General features: G+C 50.5%; 2 protein-coding genes across 13 annotated transcripts in view; one reads left to right on the top strand and one right to left on the bottom strand.

Moving 5' to 3' along the window:
- Nucleotides 1–1318: 1318 nt before the first annotated feature.
- Nucleotides 1319–13681, bottom strand: NR2F1 (nuclear receptor subfamily 2 group F member 1). Of its 7 annotated transcripts, none has more exons than XM_055233323.1 (4): nt 10825–11027; nt 10478–10701; nt 7520–8047; nt 1319–2369 (listed from the first exon to the last, which is right to left on the bottom strand). In XM_055233323.1, exons 1-4 carry the CDS (start codon nt 10938–10940, stop codon nt 2089–2091), a joined length of 1149 nt encoding a protein of 382 aa, XP_055089298.1. In that variant the 5' UTR covers nt 10941–11027; the 3' UTR covers nt 1319–2088. The 7 variants fall into 7 exon arrangements, with proteins under 7 accessions (XP_055089298.1, XP_055089296.1, XP_055089297.1 ...); XM_055233321.1 differs by having other exon boundaries at nt 10478–10823; nt 10857–11027; XM_055233322.1 differs by having other exon boundaries at nt 10478–10781; nt 10857–11027.
- The window catches only part of LOC129457815 (uncharacterized), a 175623-nt gene continuing 166417 nt past the window's right edge, over nt 12111–21316 (top strand). The window contains exon 1 of one of the 6 annotated variants that reach the window (XR_010114298.1): nt 12111–12188. Coding sequence is in view for 1 of the 6 variants with exons in the window: in XM_055233338.2 (XP_055089313.1) it covers nt 14787–15237 (451 nt within the window). In the remaining 5 variants the exon portion in view is untranslated. Of the gene's footprint in view, nt 12189–14054; nt 15238–21316 lie in introns of those variants that run through there. The other 5 variants (XM_055233338.2, XR_010114294.1, XR_010114299.1 and 2 more) reach the window with 5 other exon arrangements.

Here is a 21316-nt window from a genome sequence, read left to right as displayed (position 1 = left end):
AGGATGCGGCCCGGGGAGGGATAAAACGGCCCCCAGTGGCTCCATATCCTACCTGCCTGGCCGCCCTAGCTCAGGCCGCTCCCAAGGCTGGCCCAGGCTGCCGATCGTGGGCCTGCAGTGGCTTCTCCACAGAGAGTGCGGCACTGCCCATGCTGCGCTGCACCCAGAATATTAAAAACCACAAGCGGGTTGGAGTGTAGGAGCTTGTTAATGCATTTGGTGGCGGGGGGTGCCGGGGGGACGTGGAGACTTCCAGATAGCACACTGAAAGCAAAACATTGCCAGTGACTTCTGAAAGTGAAGCTCTTCCCTCATCCGGGCCTGTTTGGGGCTGAGGGAAGGGGGAGGGGTGAGAGGTGTTATTTTAAAAGATCTGGCTTTATTAATACGTTAAGAAAGAGCTCCCTTGGCAGTATGTGTTCTCGCAGCGCCCGCTCTGATCCTATAAAACATTCATGCTCCGAAAGCTGTTACAGAGAGCTGACCCCCAAGCACACCCACCGACAGGCCTCAGCGGGAGGCTTCTGCCCTCAAAGGACCACTAGGGCTCAAATACCTCTTCTGTGAAGAACCCGCTCCAGCCCTCTGACTCCCAGGTTCCGGGTCCACGCCCCTAAGTGCCACGAGCGGGGCGGGGCAGGGGTTCCTTTCACCCATCCGAGTTCCAGAACCCTTCTGGGAACCCATGTCACAGGGTCTGGAGTGAAGGGCAAACCACAGCCAGATCTTCAATGGACCATAAGGGGGAGCAAAGCCAGGACTCGCAGCGCTGAGGCCCCAACTGTCTCCCAGAGCTGGAGAGAGGCGGGATCTACCAGCGCCGGGCTCAGTGGCGTCTGAATGGCCCACTCCCGTCACCCCCATGTCCCGCTCTCCATGTCCCTCTGTAGCTTCTCCAGCTCAGCAAGTTCCCACCTGCAGTAAAGCCCCGGTCGCCGCCGCCAGACACTGAAGCTGGCTGCGCCCCCGGTGCTTGGTGCCTGGAGACTCACCCGGCACGCGACCCTGCCTGCCCCACTCCCTGGCCCAGCTGAGCACGGGACCGCCCGCAGCCCACAAGGTCTCAACGGCTGAAGTCAGCGACCAAGGCGCCCTGCCTCTCCGCGGACCCCAGCCCATGTACAGCCTGGCCCTCCGCATTTACAAAACCAAGGTAGCAGCTTGGTTTTAGCAAATGAATCTAACCAACTTTGTAGTAGACTTTAAAAGTCTCCCCTTTCACACACCAAAACCTTCAATTCCAATAATAGTTGAGGTGGAAATTAACCAAGGAGTTCTCTTCCACAGATAACATCTATCAAGCAACCAGACACATGGGTTTTGCTAAATTCTTTTATTTTTGTTTAAATTTTCACTTCAATTTTAATTCTTGAAGAACAGCCTCGACAACATATATCGCACTCATTATAAGAAGCAAAGGGTTATATCAAAAATTATTAGTATAGAATCACAGGAAATCTGGTTTGGAACCAGAAAAAAATACAAAACAGATATAGATACATAGACACAGGACAATTTTTTATAATTATTTGGAAAATGTTATTTTCCCCTAATTCTTGTTTCCTTTTTCTTTATGCGCATACGATGTTTAAATTTTACAAAAAATGAAAATAAAGACTAGTATTTTACAAAATGAATAACAATGTTCAGTGTGTGTGTGTTTCTACATAGGTTTCAGTCCACTTCCATATGTGTTGTTCCTGTACAGAATATATCCACATCCGTCCACAATAAATCCTGGAAGGTCCATTAGTTTCCTTCTGTTTTATTAAAATTCTCATGGTCCTCTCTTCCAATTTGTTTTTCTTTTTTTCACCAGACAGACACAAGGTTCTTTTTTTCTGTTTGTTTTGTTTTTCCTCGCCAACGTGCTCATAGATCTGATCCTAAAAGAGTCTCTTTTTCCCATGCTTTGTAGCTCGGGTTGTATTTCTGCTGGGTGGGCTGCTCCTGTCTCGGCCCTCCTCCCTCCCGCCCGGCCTGCCTGGCCCGCTGCACTTCCCGGTGTCCCCGCGGCTTTGGAGTCCTTGGCCCAGGTGGGTCCTCTGAGTCTCTAGGGGGACGGGGCCGGTGGGAAGCGCCCAAGGTCTAGGAGCACTGGATGGACATGTAAGGCCAGTTGAAGCTGCTCCCAGACAGTAACATATCGCGGATGAGAGTTTCGATGGGGGTTTTACCTACCAAACGGACGAAGAAGAGCTGCTCGATGACGGAGGAGGACACGGTGCGCAGCGAGGGCAGTCGCAGCAGCAGTTTGCCAAAGCGGCTGGGCTGGTTGGGGTACTGGCTCCTCACGTACTCCTCCAGTGCGCACTGCGACTTCTCCTGCAGGCTCTCGATGTGGGCCGCATCCGACAGGCCACAGGCGTCTGCCCGAGCAGCCACAGGAAGGAAAGACAGGGAAAGGGACCACACAGTTAGGCTGACAAATAGCAAAGGCACAAATAAGCCATCAATTTTTTTTAAGGAGAAAATGGAAAATAAAAAAGAAGTAAAAGAGAAAAGAAAAATTCACCCGCTATACCTCTCCATCCCCTTCTTCATTCCCTCCTCCCCAGCCCCCAATACAATACAAATAAAAATAAATCAAACCTCCACCAAGCCTAGGGGAGCTGGAGAGAGAGGCACACATGCAGAGGCAGCAACCTCTCTAGTCCCTTTGTTTTTCCTCTTTCACCTTTGGATTAAATAATGTACAATGCTGGAACCATGTTTCCTGTGCTTAACAACCTGTCCTCGGCCTGCAAGGGAGCATCTTTTTGGCCGTGCTCATTAACTTTTGCCCCGTTTGCCTCTGATTTGAGGGTGTTCAGTACCCCTTAGGAAATATGCAGCCTGAGGCAATTCTTAAAGGATTCCTGGAGTCCCCTCTCAAACCCAAATACCCTAACCAGAAACCTCAAGGAGAACCTAGATTGTGTAGTGAACAAACACATGGGAGGGGGCAAGGAATCATGGGCTGGCAGTGTCTGGAATCAGATGAAGCCCATGCTTTGGCAATATAGGATTTGAGATCCATTATCTATTCAGGAAAGGACTCTGCAGCAAATCCTTGGTGAGGGTGTACACTTCTATCTATACCTTAGATCAAGTAATTGAAAATTGGTCACATCTCTGTAAGCTGTATAATAATCAGGAAGAATATGACTCAGTTACTCCAGGCTGCAGAAAGGCGAAATCTTCAGCAATCAGACACAAAGCTAGGCTACAGGCAGCAGCTGCTGCTGCTTCAGAACTGGGGGGCGGGGGGGGGACGTGGGTGGTGGGGAGTTGAGGGGGGACTTGGGGGAGATAAGCATTTGGTGGCAGGACCAAGGGAGAAAAAGGCACCTCCGCACAATGACAGCGCCTCAAAATCTGTGTGCTTAGTTCATGTCAACCAAGGCCCTTCTTGGTCCTCTAAAAGTATTTCAGGACAGCAGATTATACTATATCAACTAACTAGAGGCAAGCATAGGGAGGGAAAGATGGAATAAGAGGAATGGAGTAAAGGCATCCTCTCCTAGTTCAAATACCCACTTGTTTCTTATATTAATAACAAATATTAAAAAAAAAAACAGGAAGATCACAGAGGAGCCCTTAGCCAGTCAGAAGGTTGACAAGAGATCAAAGGCAGAGTTTGCTAATATATAGATCTGGGAAAAAGTTCATGCATGGCAATGCCCCCAAAATGACATTGTATAATTTTGAATGGGCAAGTGTGACCCTAAGAAGACACAACAAATGATTCAAAGCGAAACCTGTGTCTGCTGAGTTTCTGAGCTTTAAGACCTTATATTTCAAGAATTGGGATTTACAAAGCATTCTAACACCTTCATCTACAAGGCTATGGCCTCGAGCAAAAATACAAATAAAACTAGTGATAATTCAAGAACTTCTGAGGCAAGTCCCCTTTGACCTCAGATACAGACTAGGTTCCTCTCAGATGTCTAATTACTCCAGCCAGCCAGTTGGGTATATCCACACTGGTCTGATTTGGGAAGCCAAATGAGACTTTATGGCTGTCAGGGCCAGGGCAGCAAGAGCTCTGTGGGGCTTTGCTGCTTAGAGAGGGGACCGTGAGTTTGGCCCTGCTTGCTAACCTGGCCCTGATGAATGACCCTCATTCAGACCCAGACCCATATTTACATAGAGCTTGCTTTACATGCATTATCTGCTCGGATGCTTATGGATCATTCTCAGCCCTAGACAATGCAATGTGAAAAGGACCCCTTGGTACCCCGGCAGATTTTTTTTTTAAGGTCCATATGGCATCCCCTCAGCTCAGTAAAATATCTATCTGACATTTACGATTAGGGTCCCTGGAGTACAAGGTCACTTCCTGACTCCCAAACAAGCGGCTCCAAGAGAGATAAGCCCAGGAAAGGTCTGCCTGGGTCCTGTGCTAGTTGCTTCCATTTCTTCCCTCCTTTGGAGGTGAATGCCTGTAGCTGGGCCTGCCTGCCAGGTACCAGCCAGCTAGCTCTGTGGCTTCCCTCCAGCAGGAGCCCTGGTTCTGGCCTGGCTTCCCAGTCTGGAAATTCATTCACCCCTTTGCAACAGGATTCCCCCAACTGTGGACAGAAGGTATGAGCTCCCAGATCAACTAGGCGGTTGTGGTGACAAAGCTAGGTGACCAGAGGGTGTAATACAGTACATATTTATGCTCCATGAGTTATACCCCAGATAAGAAAATGAGGCAGAATGTGCAAAATCCATGTCACACTTTTTATACGGTAGTGTCAATGTGGGAACTCTCAATATTTCTTCTACAGTGTATGGAAAAGAAATTATGTAAATAAATAACCATTACTGCTCAGGCCCTCCTGGCTTAGCCTTTGTAGTGCAGAGAATGTATTTCATGTTGTGCATTCAGAAGAGTTTAGTGTTCAGGAAATATAGATGTAATCAGCTGCTATAACTAGAAATCAAAGTTATTATTGTGCTGAAAATGGATTTATTGTATTTATGTTAACTAGATGGCTCCTTTCAGAGAAAGTCTCATTTATTTGAAGGAATATTTAGGTGTATGAATTAATGAATTTTTTAAAAAGTAAGTTCAGGTCATGACCTAGTCCTTGGATGCAGTCCAGAATATTAAGGATTAAACATACCATCCGGAGGCCAAATGTGAAAACCACCACGGGGGACCCCCGTGCCAGCTTCAAATACTTAGCCAAAGCAAACCACATTGGACAATATGTCTAAAACTGTCTTTTCCATCATTCAAAGTTTGCTTAAAAGTTGGATGACTTTGAGAAGGCTTCCCATGAATTCCCTTCTGGCTAGCAATCAAAACAAGTTTAGTCAAAAGTGGAAATGTGTTGCATGGGGCGGGGGGTGGTGAATTACTACTGACAGCTCTATTTCCATTTTCAGATATTCTGCTTGCAATTTTCCAACAAAACAATGTTATTGTTCATTTCTAGGCACTCCTTGCACCTTGAAGACTTGATTCAAGAAACTTCTTTGGAAAACTTTTTAAATGAACACTTTTCGCAGGAATGTTTTAGTATGGAAAGTTAAAAGGAAAACATGAATAATTCCACAATGTTTCCCTGCAGCCTACACAGTCCTCACCTCTCTCTGGGAAAGGGCATGAGATTAGCAAAGTCAAGGAGGTTCAAAGAACCTTAGGGGGTATAAGGAAAAGAGAGGAGAGACCTTTCCTGAGAAGATGTCTGTCCAGTTCCAAGTCACATTTCTGCTTCAAGACACCTCGCTGGATGAGATTTTCAAACCCCAGCTTCCCTGACACTGGCTTGCTTCCTGATGAATTTGGCTAAAGAGCCTGGTAGTAGAGAGCCAGCCAGGCCCCAGGCCTGCCAGAGCTGAGGCAGCCTGGTTGCTGCTTCCCAGGCTCTTTGTCACTTTTGAAAAACACGTTTCCATCAAGAAGACTTATTAAGATAAAATGCAGTCAAACACGGAGGAGGCTATTCCATAAATCTTCCATTTGTTTTAAGGTTTGCACTTTATCCTCTTGGAAAGAATAACTCCCTCTCTCACTAGCAGACCTGCATTTGCACTGAAAGTAAAAGGGGGGCAGTCCAAGTCCATTGCTCTGGCCACCCTGCATACAAATGAGATGCTCTTGTCTAAATAAATTATCTGCTGTTCAGATCGATATTAATACTACATTTGCTACATTACAATATTGTGCAAATTTAAGAGTCATTTTAATACAATGTAAATACGATTCTTCACGCATGAAAGCCAAGAAATATTGATAGATTATACCATTGCTTACTGTTCAACAAGGCCTTATGAAAGGGATTTTGCTATTTCTGTTCAAGAATGGTTTTAATTTGGCCATTGGAAAGCCTGGCTCTAGGATAGATTTATTAGGATGGTTTATTTGTTCTCCGAATGGAGGAATTTAAAACAATACTGCCAATAATGGTGGTAAAACTGCAGCTAACCCTACTCACAGTGGGCAGGGCCCAAGACCCAGTCTAAGCAGCACTACTTTCCACCAGCGTCCTCTCTGGCTTTGTTTCTATTTCTCCCCATTACCTGCTGTCCTGGGTGTTTATATGTTTCCCTCTTACAGGTTACCATAATAAAAAGCGGGCAATGTTCTCAGAGGCTCAGACCAGAGCCCTTCAAAGGAAACGTTAATGCACTTTCCTGGAAGTTAATTTGAACCATCTATCATAAGAGAAATTGTTAACATGCATGTTACCACTGCCTACACATAATTTGATATTTTTTAAGGCACTCTGTTAAATTTCCAATGTTCATGTGTTTTGCATAGCTTTGGAATTCATCTTCAGGCGGGGAATCCTCCCATACTTGCGGGTCCTACAGCATTGCTTTTGTTTTTTATCTTTCTTGTTTAGATCGAATCCATTTTTTACGACCCTCAATAACCTCAGCAACTGCAAACATGAATGGTTTCCGATAAGGGAAAATCAGGCAGCGATAAAGCGGGATTATTTATGATTTATTTGTGCGTATTCTTCTTTTTCCACCTCTCTCTGTGTCTCTCTGTGTCGGGAAACTCATTCAAGGAGCGTGCCACACAGGGTAAGAAGCCACATTCCCACGTTCTCTTCCTTCCCTCTCCTCCCCCAGAAACGCTGAGCTCTGGCTCACACATAACACGCACCACACACAGACACACACACACAGACACACACACACACACACACACACACACACACACACACAGACACACACACACACACACGCGCGCGCGCGCAGCCAGACGGATCCACAGCACCGCCCCCCCACCCGCCTCAGACACACACCCTCGGCAGCCGCGGCCCCACGTAGGGGTCCGGGCGACTAGGCCCCGCCGCCCGCCGGCCGCACCCGCGCCGCCTCGGTTCCCGCACCGCCGCGCTCCCAAGATGGCAGCGGCGCGGCCGGCCGGTCACCGCGCGGGGATCACAGACCTGGGCCAGGCTCAGTGTCCAGCGAGGGCCCGGCCCGCCCCGCACCGGCCGCGCGGGAGGCTCCGAAGGCCAGGCCCGGGCGGCGCGGGGCCTGTGCTTGCTGCCGGCGCGGCCTGCCCTCCCCGCGATCGCAGACTCACCTGACGTGAACAGCACGATGGCTTTGAGGCAGCTGTACTCGGCCGAGTCGACGTGCAGCGCCTTGAGCTTCTCCACCTGCTCCTGGAAGATGCGGATGTGGTCCATGAAGGCCACGACGCGGTCGGCGGACATGGGCGAGGCATGCAGGCCGGCAGCGGCCAGCAGCGGCGCCACGTGCAGCGGCATAGAGCACTGGGCCGCGTTGAGCACGAACAGCTCGCTCCAGGTGAGGCGTAGCAGGGACACCTGGTCGGTGATCTGCAGATCCGGGAAGAAGGGGATGTTGCGGGCCCACTCGACGGCGCTGAAGAGCAGGCGCGCGGCCAGCTCGCAGATGTTCTCGATGCCCATAATGTTGTTGGGCTGCATGCACTGGCTGCCGTAGCGCGACGTGGGGTAGGGCTCGGCGCGCAGCAGCAGCGAGATGTAGCCGGACAGGTAGCAGTGGCCGTTGAGGGGGTCCCCGTTGGTGAGTGCGTACTGGCCTGGATTGGGCTGGGTTGGAGGCATTCTTCCTCGCTGAACCGCTGACAAAAAGAAAGAGAGAAAAGAGGCAATGTGCATCCAGGGAGCTTGCGAACATTGCCGCGCCGCAGCGTACCCAACACAATGCAGAAGCTCTTCCCGCAGCCACACGCGCCCCGCGCATCTTCTCCGGCTCGCTCTCACAGTCCACACCGCTAGGAGATCTGGGGTGAGGCCCTCCAGCTCCATAGCTCCATGTGTCCAGCCACTGCCTGAGCCCCTGGCCACCTCAACCCCGCCGGAGCTAGGCCTGACCCAGGGCCCCAACCCTGGCAAGGTCAAGAAAGTGTCATCCAACCCCTAAGCCACCACGGGGGAACACACAGATAAATGAAACCCCACTCACCCCTCCAGAATGGAAAAAAAAAAAAAAATCAGGGTTAAAAAAAAAGGCGAAACCGGAGAAAGGTTGTGGTTCTAGGCAAATGCCTAGCGGCCTCCTCATTTGCAAGCAAGCAGCGTTTTGCTGATAAAACGTTTCCACGTTCTCTTAAAATGCTATAGAATAATTCTTAAAATAGACACAAGTTACATATCCTACTAAGCACTTACAACTTTTGAGTAGAGAACAAGTATCCTGCACCCCTCCCTTCTCCCCTCCTCCCCGTCGCCCCATACAAAGTTCTCACTATTAAAAGCAATAGAAAATTGAAAATTTTCAAGAAAAAAAGTTGAACTTACAGTAGCCAAACATTATTGAAAAAAGCAGGAAATATAATTAATGTCTGTCCTGCGCGGTGCCACTGCAACCTGCAGCCAGCTTTTGCCCAGTGAATGCACGAGCTTTCAACTGCAAAAACACTGGATTCATTAACCATCTGAATGCAAAACGTAAGCATGCTTTGAGTTCTTAAAGCTGACCAAAGTTTTTTTTTTTTTTTTTTTTAATGTGTATGTTTTACTTCAACAGTGCCAGCGTTTTAAATTGCCATATAAACAAAGACAACTTTAGGAAAAGTTAGGGCTACTGAACTCTCCTCCCAACAAATTAATACAGATATGTTCATGTACATGTGGCTGTCTTATTTCAGGTTTTGCTCTATTTTCTTAAGTTTGCTTTGATTCTAATTTTAATGCAAGTTCCAGTGCAATTGAAGCTCTTGAAACATGATGGCTAGAATACTTTTTTCTAATTATAGTTTTGAACTTGGCAGTTATTTTTCAATTGAGAGTACAATTCAAAGTTTTTTTTTTTTTTTTTTCAGATGCCTACAAAATCTCCCTGGAGCTAGAAATGAAGTAGTCATATTTGTCTGCTCCTTGAGATCTGAAAGAATTCAATTTCTTTTCTTGTGGCATATAAAATATAATTTTAAAGTCAATTACAAGAAGGAGTAATCTGCATTCTGCAAAATTGACTGGTTCGCTAATTTGACTATAAGACATCTTTAATGATTGTCAAGAGATAAACTTTAACTGTAAACGGCTAAATATATTTATAAGAAAAGTACTGCATCTTTTGCCACATGAACATGAAGCATATCCAAATACATCAAAAGTTGTTTTTTTAAAAAAACAAACCCATACAACACAGGGATTAAATGATGTGGAAGCTCATGCCAGCTGCAGTCTATGCATTATGGCCAAATCAGAAGGATCGGTAAATGCCGTTGTAAATTGTAATTTGTATGCAGTATTTAAGCAGAGGGTGGAGTTTGATGAAGAAATAAAACGAGTATCATGCTTTAAAAAAATGACACAACTATGAAAGCACGGTTCAGTCACAAACTTTCCTTTCAAAGTAGAGGGGTGAAAACAAGGCCACAGCTCTGGAGGAGGCGGCCCCAGCTCCGTGAAGAAGAGAGGGAACCAGTGAACGGGCCAGAAGCCCCCCTTCCCCCCTAATTAGACCTACAAGTGCAATAAATCTCACTCCTCTTTTTCCGAGCTAAGCTTCCAAAAGGACGATGGCAGCAATGAATCTATGGTTCAGAGTACTCCAGCCCTCAGCCCTCCCCCATTTTAAATAAAGGGTATGAAGAGGTGGAGGGAAAAGTGGAATGAAAAAAAAACCACAGAAACAGAGTTTTCTGGGGGAAATAAGCACCCCTCCCCAAGTTCATGCCAGCACAGCCCCAAGCAGCCTCACGCACACGCGGGAAAGAGACACACACCGAGCACATCCAAGACAGAGGGAAGAAGGGGATTTTAAGCCACAGCTCACGATCTCAGGGACACAATCCTGAGCAGGCAGCGGGCGGGGTGGGGGAGCCGGGGAGATGAGCGCAGGCCGGGAGGGGGAGGCAGCGGCAGCGAGCTGGGGAGGGCGGGGGGAGACGCCGAGGGAGGAAGGCAGCCGGGAGAAGGAAAGCTGGGACGGGCCGGGACCACAGGAGCCCCAGCCCCACACAGCAACCACCCGGGCGAGAAAGAAAGAAAGAGCCAGGGAGGCGGGCGAAGCGCAGGGAGAGAAGCAGAGAAGAAATATTCACCTTCCCGCCTCATGCCCACTTTGAGGCACTTCTTGAGGCGGCAGTATTGGCACTGGTTGCGGTGGTGCTGGTCGATGGGACAGTTCCTGTTGGCACGGCATGTGTAAGTTAAGTTCCTGCGGACGCTCCTCTTGAAGAAACTTTTGCAGCCCTCGCAGGTGAATTGGCCGTAGTGCTTGCCGCTCGACTTGTCCCCGCACACCACGCACTCGATGTGCTGCTGGCTCTGGCCCGAACCGGGCGGGCCCTGGCCCTTGTCCCCCGCCGTGCCGGGGGTGGCGGGCGCTCCGGGCTGGCCCGGGGTCTGCGGCGTGTGCGGCGCGCCCGAGCCCGCCTGCTGCTGCTGCTCGCCGGCGCCGCCGCCGCCGCCGCGGGCCGCCTGCGCTGCGGGGTTGGGGCCGCCGGGGTTGCCCCCGGCCACGTCGTCCTGCGGATCTCGCCAGCTGCTAACTACCATTGCCATATCTTTGGGCCCGGGGAGCGCTGGGGGGAGCCGAGCTGCTCGCCGAGGGCCGCGGGGCGCGCGGGCGCGCTGGGAGGGGAAGGGGAAGGGGAAGGGGGGAGGGGGAGGGGGCGGGGGGCCCGCCGGGCGCCCCGGGGTCGCAGGAGCCGAGCCCGAGCCGGGCACCGGCCGCTGCCTCCGCCGCCGCCGCCGCCGCTGCCGCCGCTACTGCCTCGGCCGCCCCGCTGCTGCTGCGCGCCCGCCCGCCCTGCTGGCGTTTTGTTGTGGTTCCTGCTGTTTTCTTTCTCTCTTTTTGCAGCCCCCCCAGGCTCTCAGGCTCCCCCCCAACACCCCTGCTCCCCTCGCCCGCTCCCCCCGCGCTCCGTTCCTGGGGGGGCCGCGCTCTCCTTCCCCCCTCCCCACCCCCCGGCGAGCAAGCTCCCTTCTCTCGCTTTTTTCTTCTTCCCCAAGTTGCAAAATCAGAAATGGCACAGGCGGCAGCCGGGAGCGGCGCGGGGCGCAGCGCCGGGGGCGGCGGGCATGGGCCACGGCGCGCGCACACACTCGCCCTCCGCCTCGCCCGCACCCCCGCGCACACACACACTCGCACACACAGTCGCTCACCCGCGCCGGGCGCCCGCCCGCCGGCCGCTCGGGCTACGCGCAGCGCGCGGGCTGAGCCGACATAGAGGAAGCCGGCGAGGGCGGAGGCGGCGGCGGCGGCGGCGGAGGAGGAGGTCGCGGCTGCAGGCGCCGCTGGAGCTGCCGCCGGAGCTGCTGCGGCGAGCGCCGCTGGAGGAGCCGGGGCCCGGGCCGGAGTCCGAGCAGCAGTCGGGGCCGCAGCCGGAGCGCGAGCGGAGGCCGGGGCCGCCCGCGCCGCCGCCGCTGTCCCGGCGGGAGCCCTCGCCGGGCTCGGGAGTGCGGGGAGCGCGGTGAGCCGAGCAGGGTGCTGGGCGAGGCTGCCGGCTGCGATCAGGGCGCGCGGGTGTCGGGGGGCCAGGTCCAGGGCCGGACGCAGCCAGCCATTCAGGAAGGCAGCGCTGGAGAGCGGGAGGCAGCCGGCGAGGAAGATCACACACTTTGCTCTTTTTGTTGTGCCGGTGGCGCCGGGCTCTCGCTGCCTTCTTCTTTCGGGAGGTGACGGAAGGGGGAGAAAAATACGGGATAATTCACGCCGGCGACGAATTCACAGCGAAATAGAAAAAATAAAAATCAGAAGAAAATAATTGCCAAAAAAAGGAAAAAGGAAAAGCGAGAGAGACATCCAAAGTAGGTCGAATAAATAATCCTCTTCTTTTCCTCTTTCTTGCTCCTTCTTCTGCTTCTTCTGCTATAACACACAGAGCTAGTTAAAAAAACCCTGGAGATCGCCCAAAAATGTTCTTTTTTTAGTATTTTAAATAAGTGCTCTTCAGCCGGCAACCAACACCCTCCCTCCAAAAAAAATCATATATGTATAAAATAACGATAAGAAGAATACGAAGGGGGTGCCTCCTCCTCCTCCTCCTCCTCCTCCTTTTTTTCTTTAAGTTTAGCCCTCTCTCTTCTGCAGGAATGGAGTAAAAGAGACAAGGAGGAGGGAGAAAAAGGAGAGAAAGAAGAAGAAGAAGGGGAAAACAACTAGTAGAATATGTAAGAAAAGAGAAAGGAGAGAGAGAAGAGAGGTTCAGAGAAGAGAGGAGAGAGAGAGAGAAGAGAGGAGGGAGAGGGGGGAGAAAGAGAGGAGAGAGAGAGAGAGAGGAGAGAGAGAGAGAGAAGAGAAGAAGAGAGAGAGAGAGACCCAAAAATTGAATGCGTTTAAACGGGAGGACTCGCAGAGCAATGTTTCCGAAAGGGGGATCTGCGCGAATGTCTGTATATAGTGAACTTTGACACTACTATTGAAACTGACACGTTTCTATGGAGATCGCTGCCTTATATGGAGCTCGTGTCAAGGAGCCAAGAGAAGGGCTGCTGGCAACTGATAATCAAAGGCGACTGACTGGTCAGAGCCCTGAATCGGGGGGAGAGAAAATGGGAGGCTAAGGTTAGCCAAGCCTCCTGCACGCCATTGGTTGGAGAGCCCCTCCCCCCTCCTCTTTTGCTTTCTGTCTCTCCCCCCCTTAGCTACCTACAGACTGGGACGGTGTGGGGAGGAGGAGAGAAAGTGAGGGAGGGGGGTGTGTTTCTGACAACCGCAATTTACATTGAGATCGCCCTGCGCTGCTATTTACTGTGAGACCTGATTAGTATGGGTCGTCTATGGTCACACACACACACACACTCTTACGCTCACACCCCGGAGGGGGAAGGGATGACGAGGGGGAGAACGCCTAGCGATGGGCAAAAGGAGAATTAGAGGGAAATTATTTTGATTTCTTCTGAAAAGTTTTTAAAATTAGATTTTATGAGCGTGAAGAGAGTGTCATTGAAAATGTTTGGAAAAATTTTTAATGGGAATGAAACCCCCACCAGTTTAATGATTCGTGAAATATACTGGATTTGGATTGTTTTCTTCTCTCACATATAAGCACAATCCAAGTCTGGATTCTGCTCATTTTGTATCCTTTTTAGAAACAAGTAGAAACAAGGTAGGATCTTCCTTTTTTTTTTGATCCAAAGTATACCTTGGTTTAAAAGGTTTAATGACGACAAAGCACACTCCTGGAATTTGCAGCTATTGCCACAAATTCGATCGGAATCAAGGGTTCCTATTTACCCCAAGGTGATTTTAAAAATAAACTTTCCAATCAATCCAATTTTTCCTTCTTCTTCTTCTTCTTCTTCTTTCATTTTTTTTTTTAATCACCTGGCTGTTCCAAACTCCAACAATGCTTCAATGATTATTAATAAAACAGTAGTAAGTCCCCATATTGTTGCGGGGTAGGGGGAGATTAGTGTGGCCAAGTCAGTCCCGGGAAAAGAGCAAACAAACGAGAAGATGGGGGGGGGAGGCGGAGACGGAGAGAGAAAAGGGGGAGGGGGAGACAGAGACAGAGAGAGAGGAGAGGAAAGGAGAGAGAGGAGAGAGAGAGCGCGAGATATTGAGAGAGAGAAGAGAGGAGAGGGGAGAGGGGAGAGAGAGGGGAGAGAAAGGAGAGAGAGGAGAGAGGAGAGAGAGGAGAGAGAGAGAGAGAGAGAGAGAGAGACCCCGATTCCTGAAGGTGATTGGTCGCGGGAGGAGGGGCAGGCGGGAGGAGCGGGTCCCGCAGCGGGGCTTGCAGGAATCGCTGGCTCCGGCTGCCACCTAGCGGACGGGAGCCGCTCCCGGGCGGCACACAGCCGAGTCCCTCCTCCCCTCCCCGCAGGCAGCCTGTGCCTTTTTTCCAAACGAAGACAGCACTTTGAAAATTCTTTCAATGGATTTTTTTTTTCCTTGAAAGATCGTACTGGGGGAAAATGATACTTCTATTAGTTACATATTCTCCAATCGCATACTCGCACCCCCCTCGTTTTGAGATCGCTCCCCTAGGCAGGCTCAGGCGGGCGCGGAGCGGCGCGGAGTGACAAAGCCGCCGCTGCTGCCGCCGGGGGTGGGAGCCGCGCTCGCCCGCCCGCCCCTCGACTCGCGAGGGCGTAAAAGTTTGTCTCAGCTCGAGCATTCCTAGCGCCAACACGCCCTCAGGTAAAGGTGGAAGTAAATGGCCACGCTGTATTGACAGAGGTAGGGTTTGGTTTTTAATACTCGTTCTCACTTTAAGTCTCACCAGGGAGGGGTTTGGGAAGCACTGCGTGTTTGGGGGACGTTTTGCGCTTCCTGGTCTCTCCAGCCTACAAGTCGGGAGTCGGCGACCGCTTAGTGACGAGCGATGATTTTAAAGAGCAGAATAAAAGGCTTTCCCGTGCCTGCCCCACAGCCCCTCCAGCTCGAATAATGGAGAACTGTCAATGCACTCCGCGAGCGGTGGCCCATTGTACGCAGCTGATGGTGAGGAGGCGACTGGGGGTGGCAAGGGCTCCTTGCCCTCGCCCCTATGCCCAAATAAACGCGCAAACGCGCTCCCATCTTCTGGTCAGTTAAAAGGTGAAACGAACACGATTAAAATAGACCAAAAGAAAAGAAAGAAAAAGAAACCTTTCTATGTACAGATTCTAAATCGTACTCCCCATACAGTCAGAGGCAGGGAGTCGAGGGCAGAGGCAGCAGGCGGAGAGAGGGAGATAGGGCGAGGGAAGGAGAACGCGAAGAGAGACGAAGGGAGTGGGAGACCAGCGACAGCGAGCGCCAGGGCACCGCAGGCACACTGGATGCCCGGTCCGCCGGCCCAGCCGCCCTCGGACCCTGGACCGTGCGTCGTGGGCACCAGAAACGAGACTCGGCCAAATCCTGCCTCACCAGGCAAGTAACGCAATGGTTATCGTTTCTCTTGAACTTGGGGTTGGTAACGGGCAGGGCCGGGAGGCAGTCTTGGCTCACACGGCCTCCGCAGGCCGACAGCAGAGTCTAGGCAGCCAGGGCGGGACGAGGAGAACTTTCCTCGGGGCCTGCTCGGGAGTTGCCCGCGCTCGGCCTCTGTCTCGCCGTAGCGCGAAGGCGAGGATCGCGGCCGCCGCGCCTCCTTGGAGGGGAGGATCGTGCCAGGCGAGCAGCAATCCACATTCAAAACAGGCTGCTCCCACCCCCACCTGCTATTCCCTCTCTCTCCCACGGCGGGAAACGGATGCCCGGGCGGAGGACTGGGACCCGCACGTTTAACACCGGCCCGGCTGTTCCTGCTGGTGCCGAGCGCGACCCGCGGTGGAGCCGGCTGCAGAGTCCGGCCCGGCTGGTCCTTGTGCCCGCGCCTTGCCTGGTTGCGGCCTGAACCTGGCGAGCTTGGCTGCAGCCGCCCACCTGCGGGCGCCGTTTGTAACGCCATCCCCTAATGTAACGCGATCGATGGCTGCCTGTCTGATGTGGGCGATAGTGTCAGCGGATTAAAAGGGACATCGAGCCGCTCTCCCGAGCAGACAACCTGCGGCGGAGGCGAGAGAGCACCGGGATTGGCAGCCTAGCAGCGGAGCCAGACTCCCTGCGCCGCTGCCAGCCGGCTGGGGGCGGGGAGGGGGTCGCCTCCCAGGGGTGGGGACAGAGGGGGTTTGTTGAAAGGAAGAGGCTCAATTAAAACCAACAAGAGCGCTTTCCCCCGTGCGGGGCAGGGGCGTGCGTTTGCGTCAGAGGGCGCGCGGGGGGCGGGGGCAGCCGACGCTAGGGACTGCACCCGGGGGTTGGGGGGTCTCGGGAGCGAGGGGGCCTTGCCTAGCTGGGCTGGCCCGGGGTCAGGCCCTGTAGGCGAGGGCCAAGGCGAGACGGGATGAGAGCTGAGCCTGCCCGGGAGCAGCGGCTCCCACCCATCCTTACGGTGGGCTCTCCGTGCCCCCACCGAGCTTTCAAACTTGAAAGAGGCCCCTGGGACCCGGCGTGACCCTAGGGGTGGGGAGAGGTTGGGCCCGCGAGGCCTCAGGCGAAGCCGCCGGCTCCTCCGGAAGGAAGGGGGAGGGTGCAGTCCTCTGTCCTAGTCCCAGGGGTGGGAGTGGGAAGCTGTTGATGGTGATGCCCGGAGCAGCGGAAGCCCGCGGCTTTTCGGAGGAGGGGAGCGGCTCGCACTCCTACGGGGCATCCGTGCCAACTTTCTGTCACAAGAGGGGGCGGGGAGAAACCAAGGCTTTTCGAGGAGGGCGCTGTCCCCCTCTGGAACTCGTCCGGTCTGAGCGGCACTTAGAGCTCAGTTTCTCTTCGGAAGCCTGTGCTCCCCGACCGCGGTTGCACACCCACAGGGCGCCCCACTTGTGCTCATGGCCCTGCCTCCAGCAAAAATGTCTTCCCTAGAGGCCCTGAGAGGTCAGCTCAGTTCCTGGGAAGCCCTTTCTTTCTCTCTTCAAGGCTCTCGTTTGATACTGGTCCCACTTGGCACACTTGTCCTGGGCCTAATGCGACCCGCACTCAACCAGGAAATAATGATATCTGTTGTTGTGGGGTAGGGTACCTAATAGAAAACTGATCATAGTTTTTCCGTGTACTTAGATCCCCCAATTGGGAAATCCTACATACTTGTCCAGGCACGCTGAGCTGCAGGAGCAGAAAACGCAGTTGCAGTGTCCACTTTTCTTTCACCCACCCCCTCTTCTTCAGATCTCTCTCCCTCCCTTCTAGGCCAGGCCCTTCACCTCGGAACCTTAAGCTGAGTCTGGACGTGGTTCTTGGACTCGGACCGCTGTGGCAGAGGCCTCAGCATCCTACCCGAGGCCTCCAGCCTGGCCCACCGGGGCTCAGCCCTCTCCAGGGTCTCTCTCTCGGTTTGGCGGGTCTGGGAACTGGAAGGGCCTTGCCAGGGCCTGGGCTCCCGGGAGCCTCCCTTCCTTCCTCTGCCTTCCTGGTCCCCACAGACCTGTTCAGTGCACACTAGATCTTTAGTGTAGTTCCCCCAAAAGGCGATGAGAAGGTACCGCTCCGCTTTGGGAAAGGAATTAGGCTGTAAGCCTATAGTACCCCTTGTGGGCTGCCAGCATCAAGCTCAGCATTAATCACGTTTTAAAAGACATACCAGACAAAGCTTGATCTCTCCCAGCTCGCCACCCAGTAAACTGTGATCTGGTGAGAGAGGAAGAGAAACACAGATCGGTTGGGCTGCACATTCAGGGTTGACTTGCGTTCCAGGCCCCAGAATCCGGATCTAAGCAGACTGTCTAACCTGTTAACATACCCTCTCCCTCTATATCTTTCTTACCACGAGGCTGAACCATTCTTCACTAGTTCTATGGGCTTTTTTTGATATTGACATCTTGGTCTCCCGAAAGTCATTCATTTTGGCTTTTTGGTAAGTCACACCGAACAAAAGTGGCCTTGTAAAAACATTTTCTAAATCTAGTTCAAGAGCCATGGGACCCTACAAATGATCAGATATGTGTAGGAAATTCTCTTTTATACCTCTTCCCTACCTCAAAATCGTTAAAAATGGTATTATTCTGTTTAGCAAGACCACAGAACAGAACTAACCCCGTTTTATCGAGCCCATCTGGAGAGATGAACATGCCTGCAATCATTGAGAAAAAGGTCAGTGCCTCTGATCTTGCTGCAGACCTTTCCCAAAGAGCTTATTTGAAAGGTGCCGAATCAATTAGTCTCCCCTGGCATGAGATTAAAGCCAGGAAGGACATAGTTGAAGATGTATTTAAAATGGTCTCGCACAGAGCTTTTGGAAGAAAGGGTGGAGAGAGGCGCAGGAATGCCCATCTAATGTTTTGTGATTACTAAAACACAAAACCAAAACAAACAAACTAAACCCCAGCCTATCTCAGAAATCTTTACCCCCAAGACTGAACCCAGCCTATATTGTGGCTGCCCAGTTGTAAAAAGTTCTGCCTTTATCAACAAAAAATCAGGTGGAGAGGCCAAGTTAGGAGTCAGGCTTCTGCTGGACTGCCTAACCTTAGGGTGCACATGAAGTCAAACCATGAACCCAACAGACTCCAGGGTTTACTATCGCTCTGGTAGCCCAGGCATTTCTTCCTTGTTACCTTTGGGTCGAAATGCTCAGAGATAACTGTTATACCTTAGTTTAGCTTTCTATCTCAAACTGGTCATTTAAAGCACGTGTTTTAAAGGAGAGATAAGGGAAGCACTTCCCCTTTTGGCCTAGGCCCCCAGTTAGAGGGCCCAGGAGAAGCAGCAGGAGGAAGGATGGCAGGAGAGCAAGCACTGACCTTTAGATGCAAATCAAGCCTTTTTAGAGGAGGAAAAGTGAAAATAATTCTTAGCACACCAGTGAAGCTAGAGCCAAATATTTACTTTTTATAAAAATCAAGTCTTAGCTATCTAAATGCATTTATGCAAAAAGAAAAAAGGAAATAATTGAAGACTTTTATGTTAACAAAATGTATTTATTTTCAGTACTCAGCTTGAGTGACGAATAAAACTGCATGGCTATTCTTCCCAGGGAAAATGGATTAGGTTTGGATGAAAGTTGAAGTTTTGAAATGAGTTTGAAGGTTGTTGGAGTACCCTGACAATACAATCAACTGCTCTGTATAATCATTTCCCTTAATAGTTACCTGTCAGAGCACCTATTTCTTCTACTACAGGATTAGCCCATCAGAAGTAGATCTGAGTTGGATATTTCACTGACTAAAGACTGCTCTAATATGTTTAAGTGTTTAATGTCACTTTCTTTACTGCCTATGAGATAAACTAGTGGAAAAGTATTGGCTCGAAAAGCCAGCAGATCTGCTGGTGTTACCAGTCATGCTGCAATTGTATTTACCTATCAGAACGTTGATCTAAATAATAAACCTAACATTTCCTTCTAAACTGTCAGTGGAAAGATATGTTTATTACAATGTCCTCCATCATTGAGGAGAGAGGAGGTTTAGGTAAAGTTTAAATGAAATAAAAAAAGCACAAGCATAGGACACCACTGATATAAACAATAGAACAGTAAACAATTATGCCCTTTGTTATGCTATTTATATTTTATTTACCCATTTCAAAGGTGGAAAATAAACCTAGCCCATCTTTGGGGGGAGTTAATAAAGTATTCCAAATGCATGATCTAACAAAACTCGGAGATCGTTCTATGTTTCATTGTTACCCCCCTGCATAAAATCTTCTGAAGCTGAAAAGAGAAAGGAAAGGGCTTTTGTGTTAGTTGATCCTTGGCTATTCTAGGGCTCAGGTTGGTGTGAAAGGGATGAGGAGGTCACTTGAAATCTCCTTTTGTCTACTCTTATTTTCTCTCTGGATCAGCAACTTTGAATAGACATCATCTAATCGCTCTTAATGGAAAGAAACTATGGGAGCAACAAAAATGCCTTTACTCCAGAAGTGAATACACGCATGTGGACAGCTAGCTGAGCTTTCATAGAACTGAATCTCTGCACACATGTACTTAAAGATTTTTCAGTTCATGGATATATATGTAAATATTTCCCATACATGGTGGGGGGGGGTGATTAGGTGGGTTATTTTACCCTTACGCATAAGTATGCACACATGTCTACCTTAGAATTCTCTAACAAGCAAGTCTAGGTGATACTTTCAGCTGACTCTTCATTTAGCTTTTTCATGCCCTCACTCTCTGGGCATATTTAAGTACTGAAAAAAAAAAGGCAAATAATTAAGAACACAATGGACAGCTTTCTCCAGAAGTCATCTTATTTCCTTTCTGTTTTCAACTGGAAGTCACAGTGACAGGAGGATTTCTCTTCAGGGGGAGGAGATTGTGTGACAGGTGGGAGGTAATGGGGCAAGACAAGACCTTTACTTTCAATTTCTCCCCACAGTTTTTTCTTTTTGCTTGGAGTTAAATTGGTTAAAATACAATAAATAGTGGAAAATAAGAGCCTGACATTAGGCAGTTTAAAAGTTTTACATGCTATAGACACATGTCTCCAAATTCTTGAAGCTGAGCAATTAATCATAATTTATTTGAAATAGGAATTATCTTAGTAAGTCTCACATGCTGGTTAAAATGTCCAAGTTGTCTTCTAGGCATTGTTATAGTATTTACTTCAAAAAGAAAAACACCTCCCAGGACATTTAATATGAATGATAATCCAGAAAAGGACATTGGACTTCTAGGACTGAAAGCACTGGGCTTTACCTCCTAAGAGGTGGAAACTCCCCCCACCCCATGTTCTTCTCAGTAAAATTCTCATTGCTCCCAGAGCTTGGGACACTTTAATGTAAAATTCCATCAAGGGAATACTTGGTTACTAGGGCTACAAGTTCCCATCTCAACCTGCCAACCTCTCTTCCTCTGGCTCCAGATCGCAGAGACCCTGGGCCGTCAGGGCTGGGACTTGGGGGACACCCCCCTAGGCTGCAGGCGATTGCAGTTCTAAAGTTTGAAGTTGGGTGGGGGAGGATTAATCCCTCTTTAACTCCTCTCCTTCCCACCCTCAATTCTGAACCCCAACGGATATGTTTCCCCGGGTTTCCTAGTGAATAGGAGCATAGGAGCCGCCCTGTCCAATAAAGATTAAATTAAGTAGAAGAATCCCAGCCGCTGGATATTTGGAAGCTCCGGTGGGGCGTCAAACCGACGTTTAACACATTTTTTCCACTCACTGTGCACAAATCCTGGACCTGTTGGGCTTAACTTTTAGAAAGAAAGGAAAAAAAAATATAAGAAAGGAAGGGGAAAAAAATCAAAGAAAGTCACAGAGAAACCCCGCTTTCAAGGGGAAAGTGGCTTTAAACTCAGAGTGGCTGAGGCAGAGGCTGGGCTTCCTGACCTTTCTTTTCTTTTCTTTCCGCGAATCACTCCCAGAGTTGAAGCCTGTCCCCCACTCCCCCAGGGCTCAGAACTTTTCTGTTTTGGCGGTCTGACTCTATGTTTATTCCTTAGGGACGGTGTGGTGGCCCAGGGTCATGACTGGATGTATGGGCAAGGGGTGAGTTGAGAACCCAGTCGCTTTCTCTGTGGTGACAATTTGTAATT

Source organism: Symphalangus syndactylus, chromosome 11 (genome assembly GCF_028878055.3).
Source record: "Symphalangus syndactylus isolate Jambi chromosome 11, NHGRI_mSymSyn1-v2.1_pri, whole genome shotgun sequence".
Taxonomy (NCBI): domain Eukaryota; kingdom Metazoa; phylum Chordata; class Mammalia; order Primates; family Hylobatidae; genus Symphalangus; species Symphalangus syndactylus.
Note: the sequence above shows the minus strand (reverse complement) of the source record. Positions and strands in the feature narration are given on the sequence as shown.

Bases quoted from the DNA above. Each gene is read 5' to 3' on its own strand.
- NR2F1 (XM_055233319.1), bottom strand. From the start codon at position 10,940: ATGGCAATGGTAGTTAGCAGCTGGCGAGATCCGCAGGACGACGTGGCC. The intron at 8,141-10,477 runs GTGAATATTTCT...GGCTGCGGGAAG, and splicing joins AGTGGGCATGAGGCGGGAAG to AGCTTCTGCATTGTGTTGGG. The intron at 2,370-7,519 runs GTGAGTCTGCGA...CTGCTCGGGCAG, and splicing joins CATCGTGCTGTTCACGTCAG to ACGCCTGTGGCCTGTCGGAT.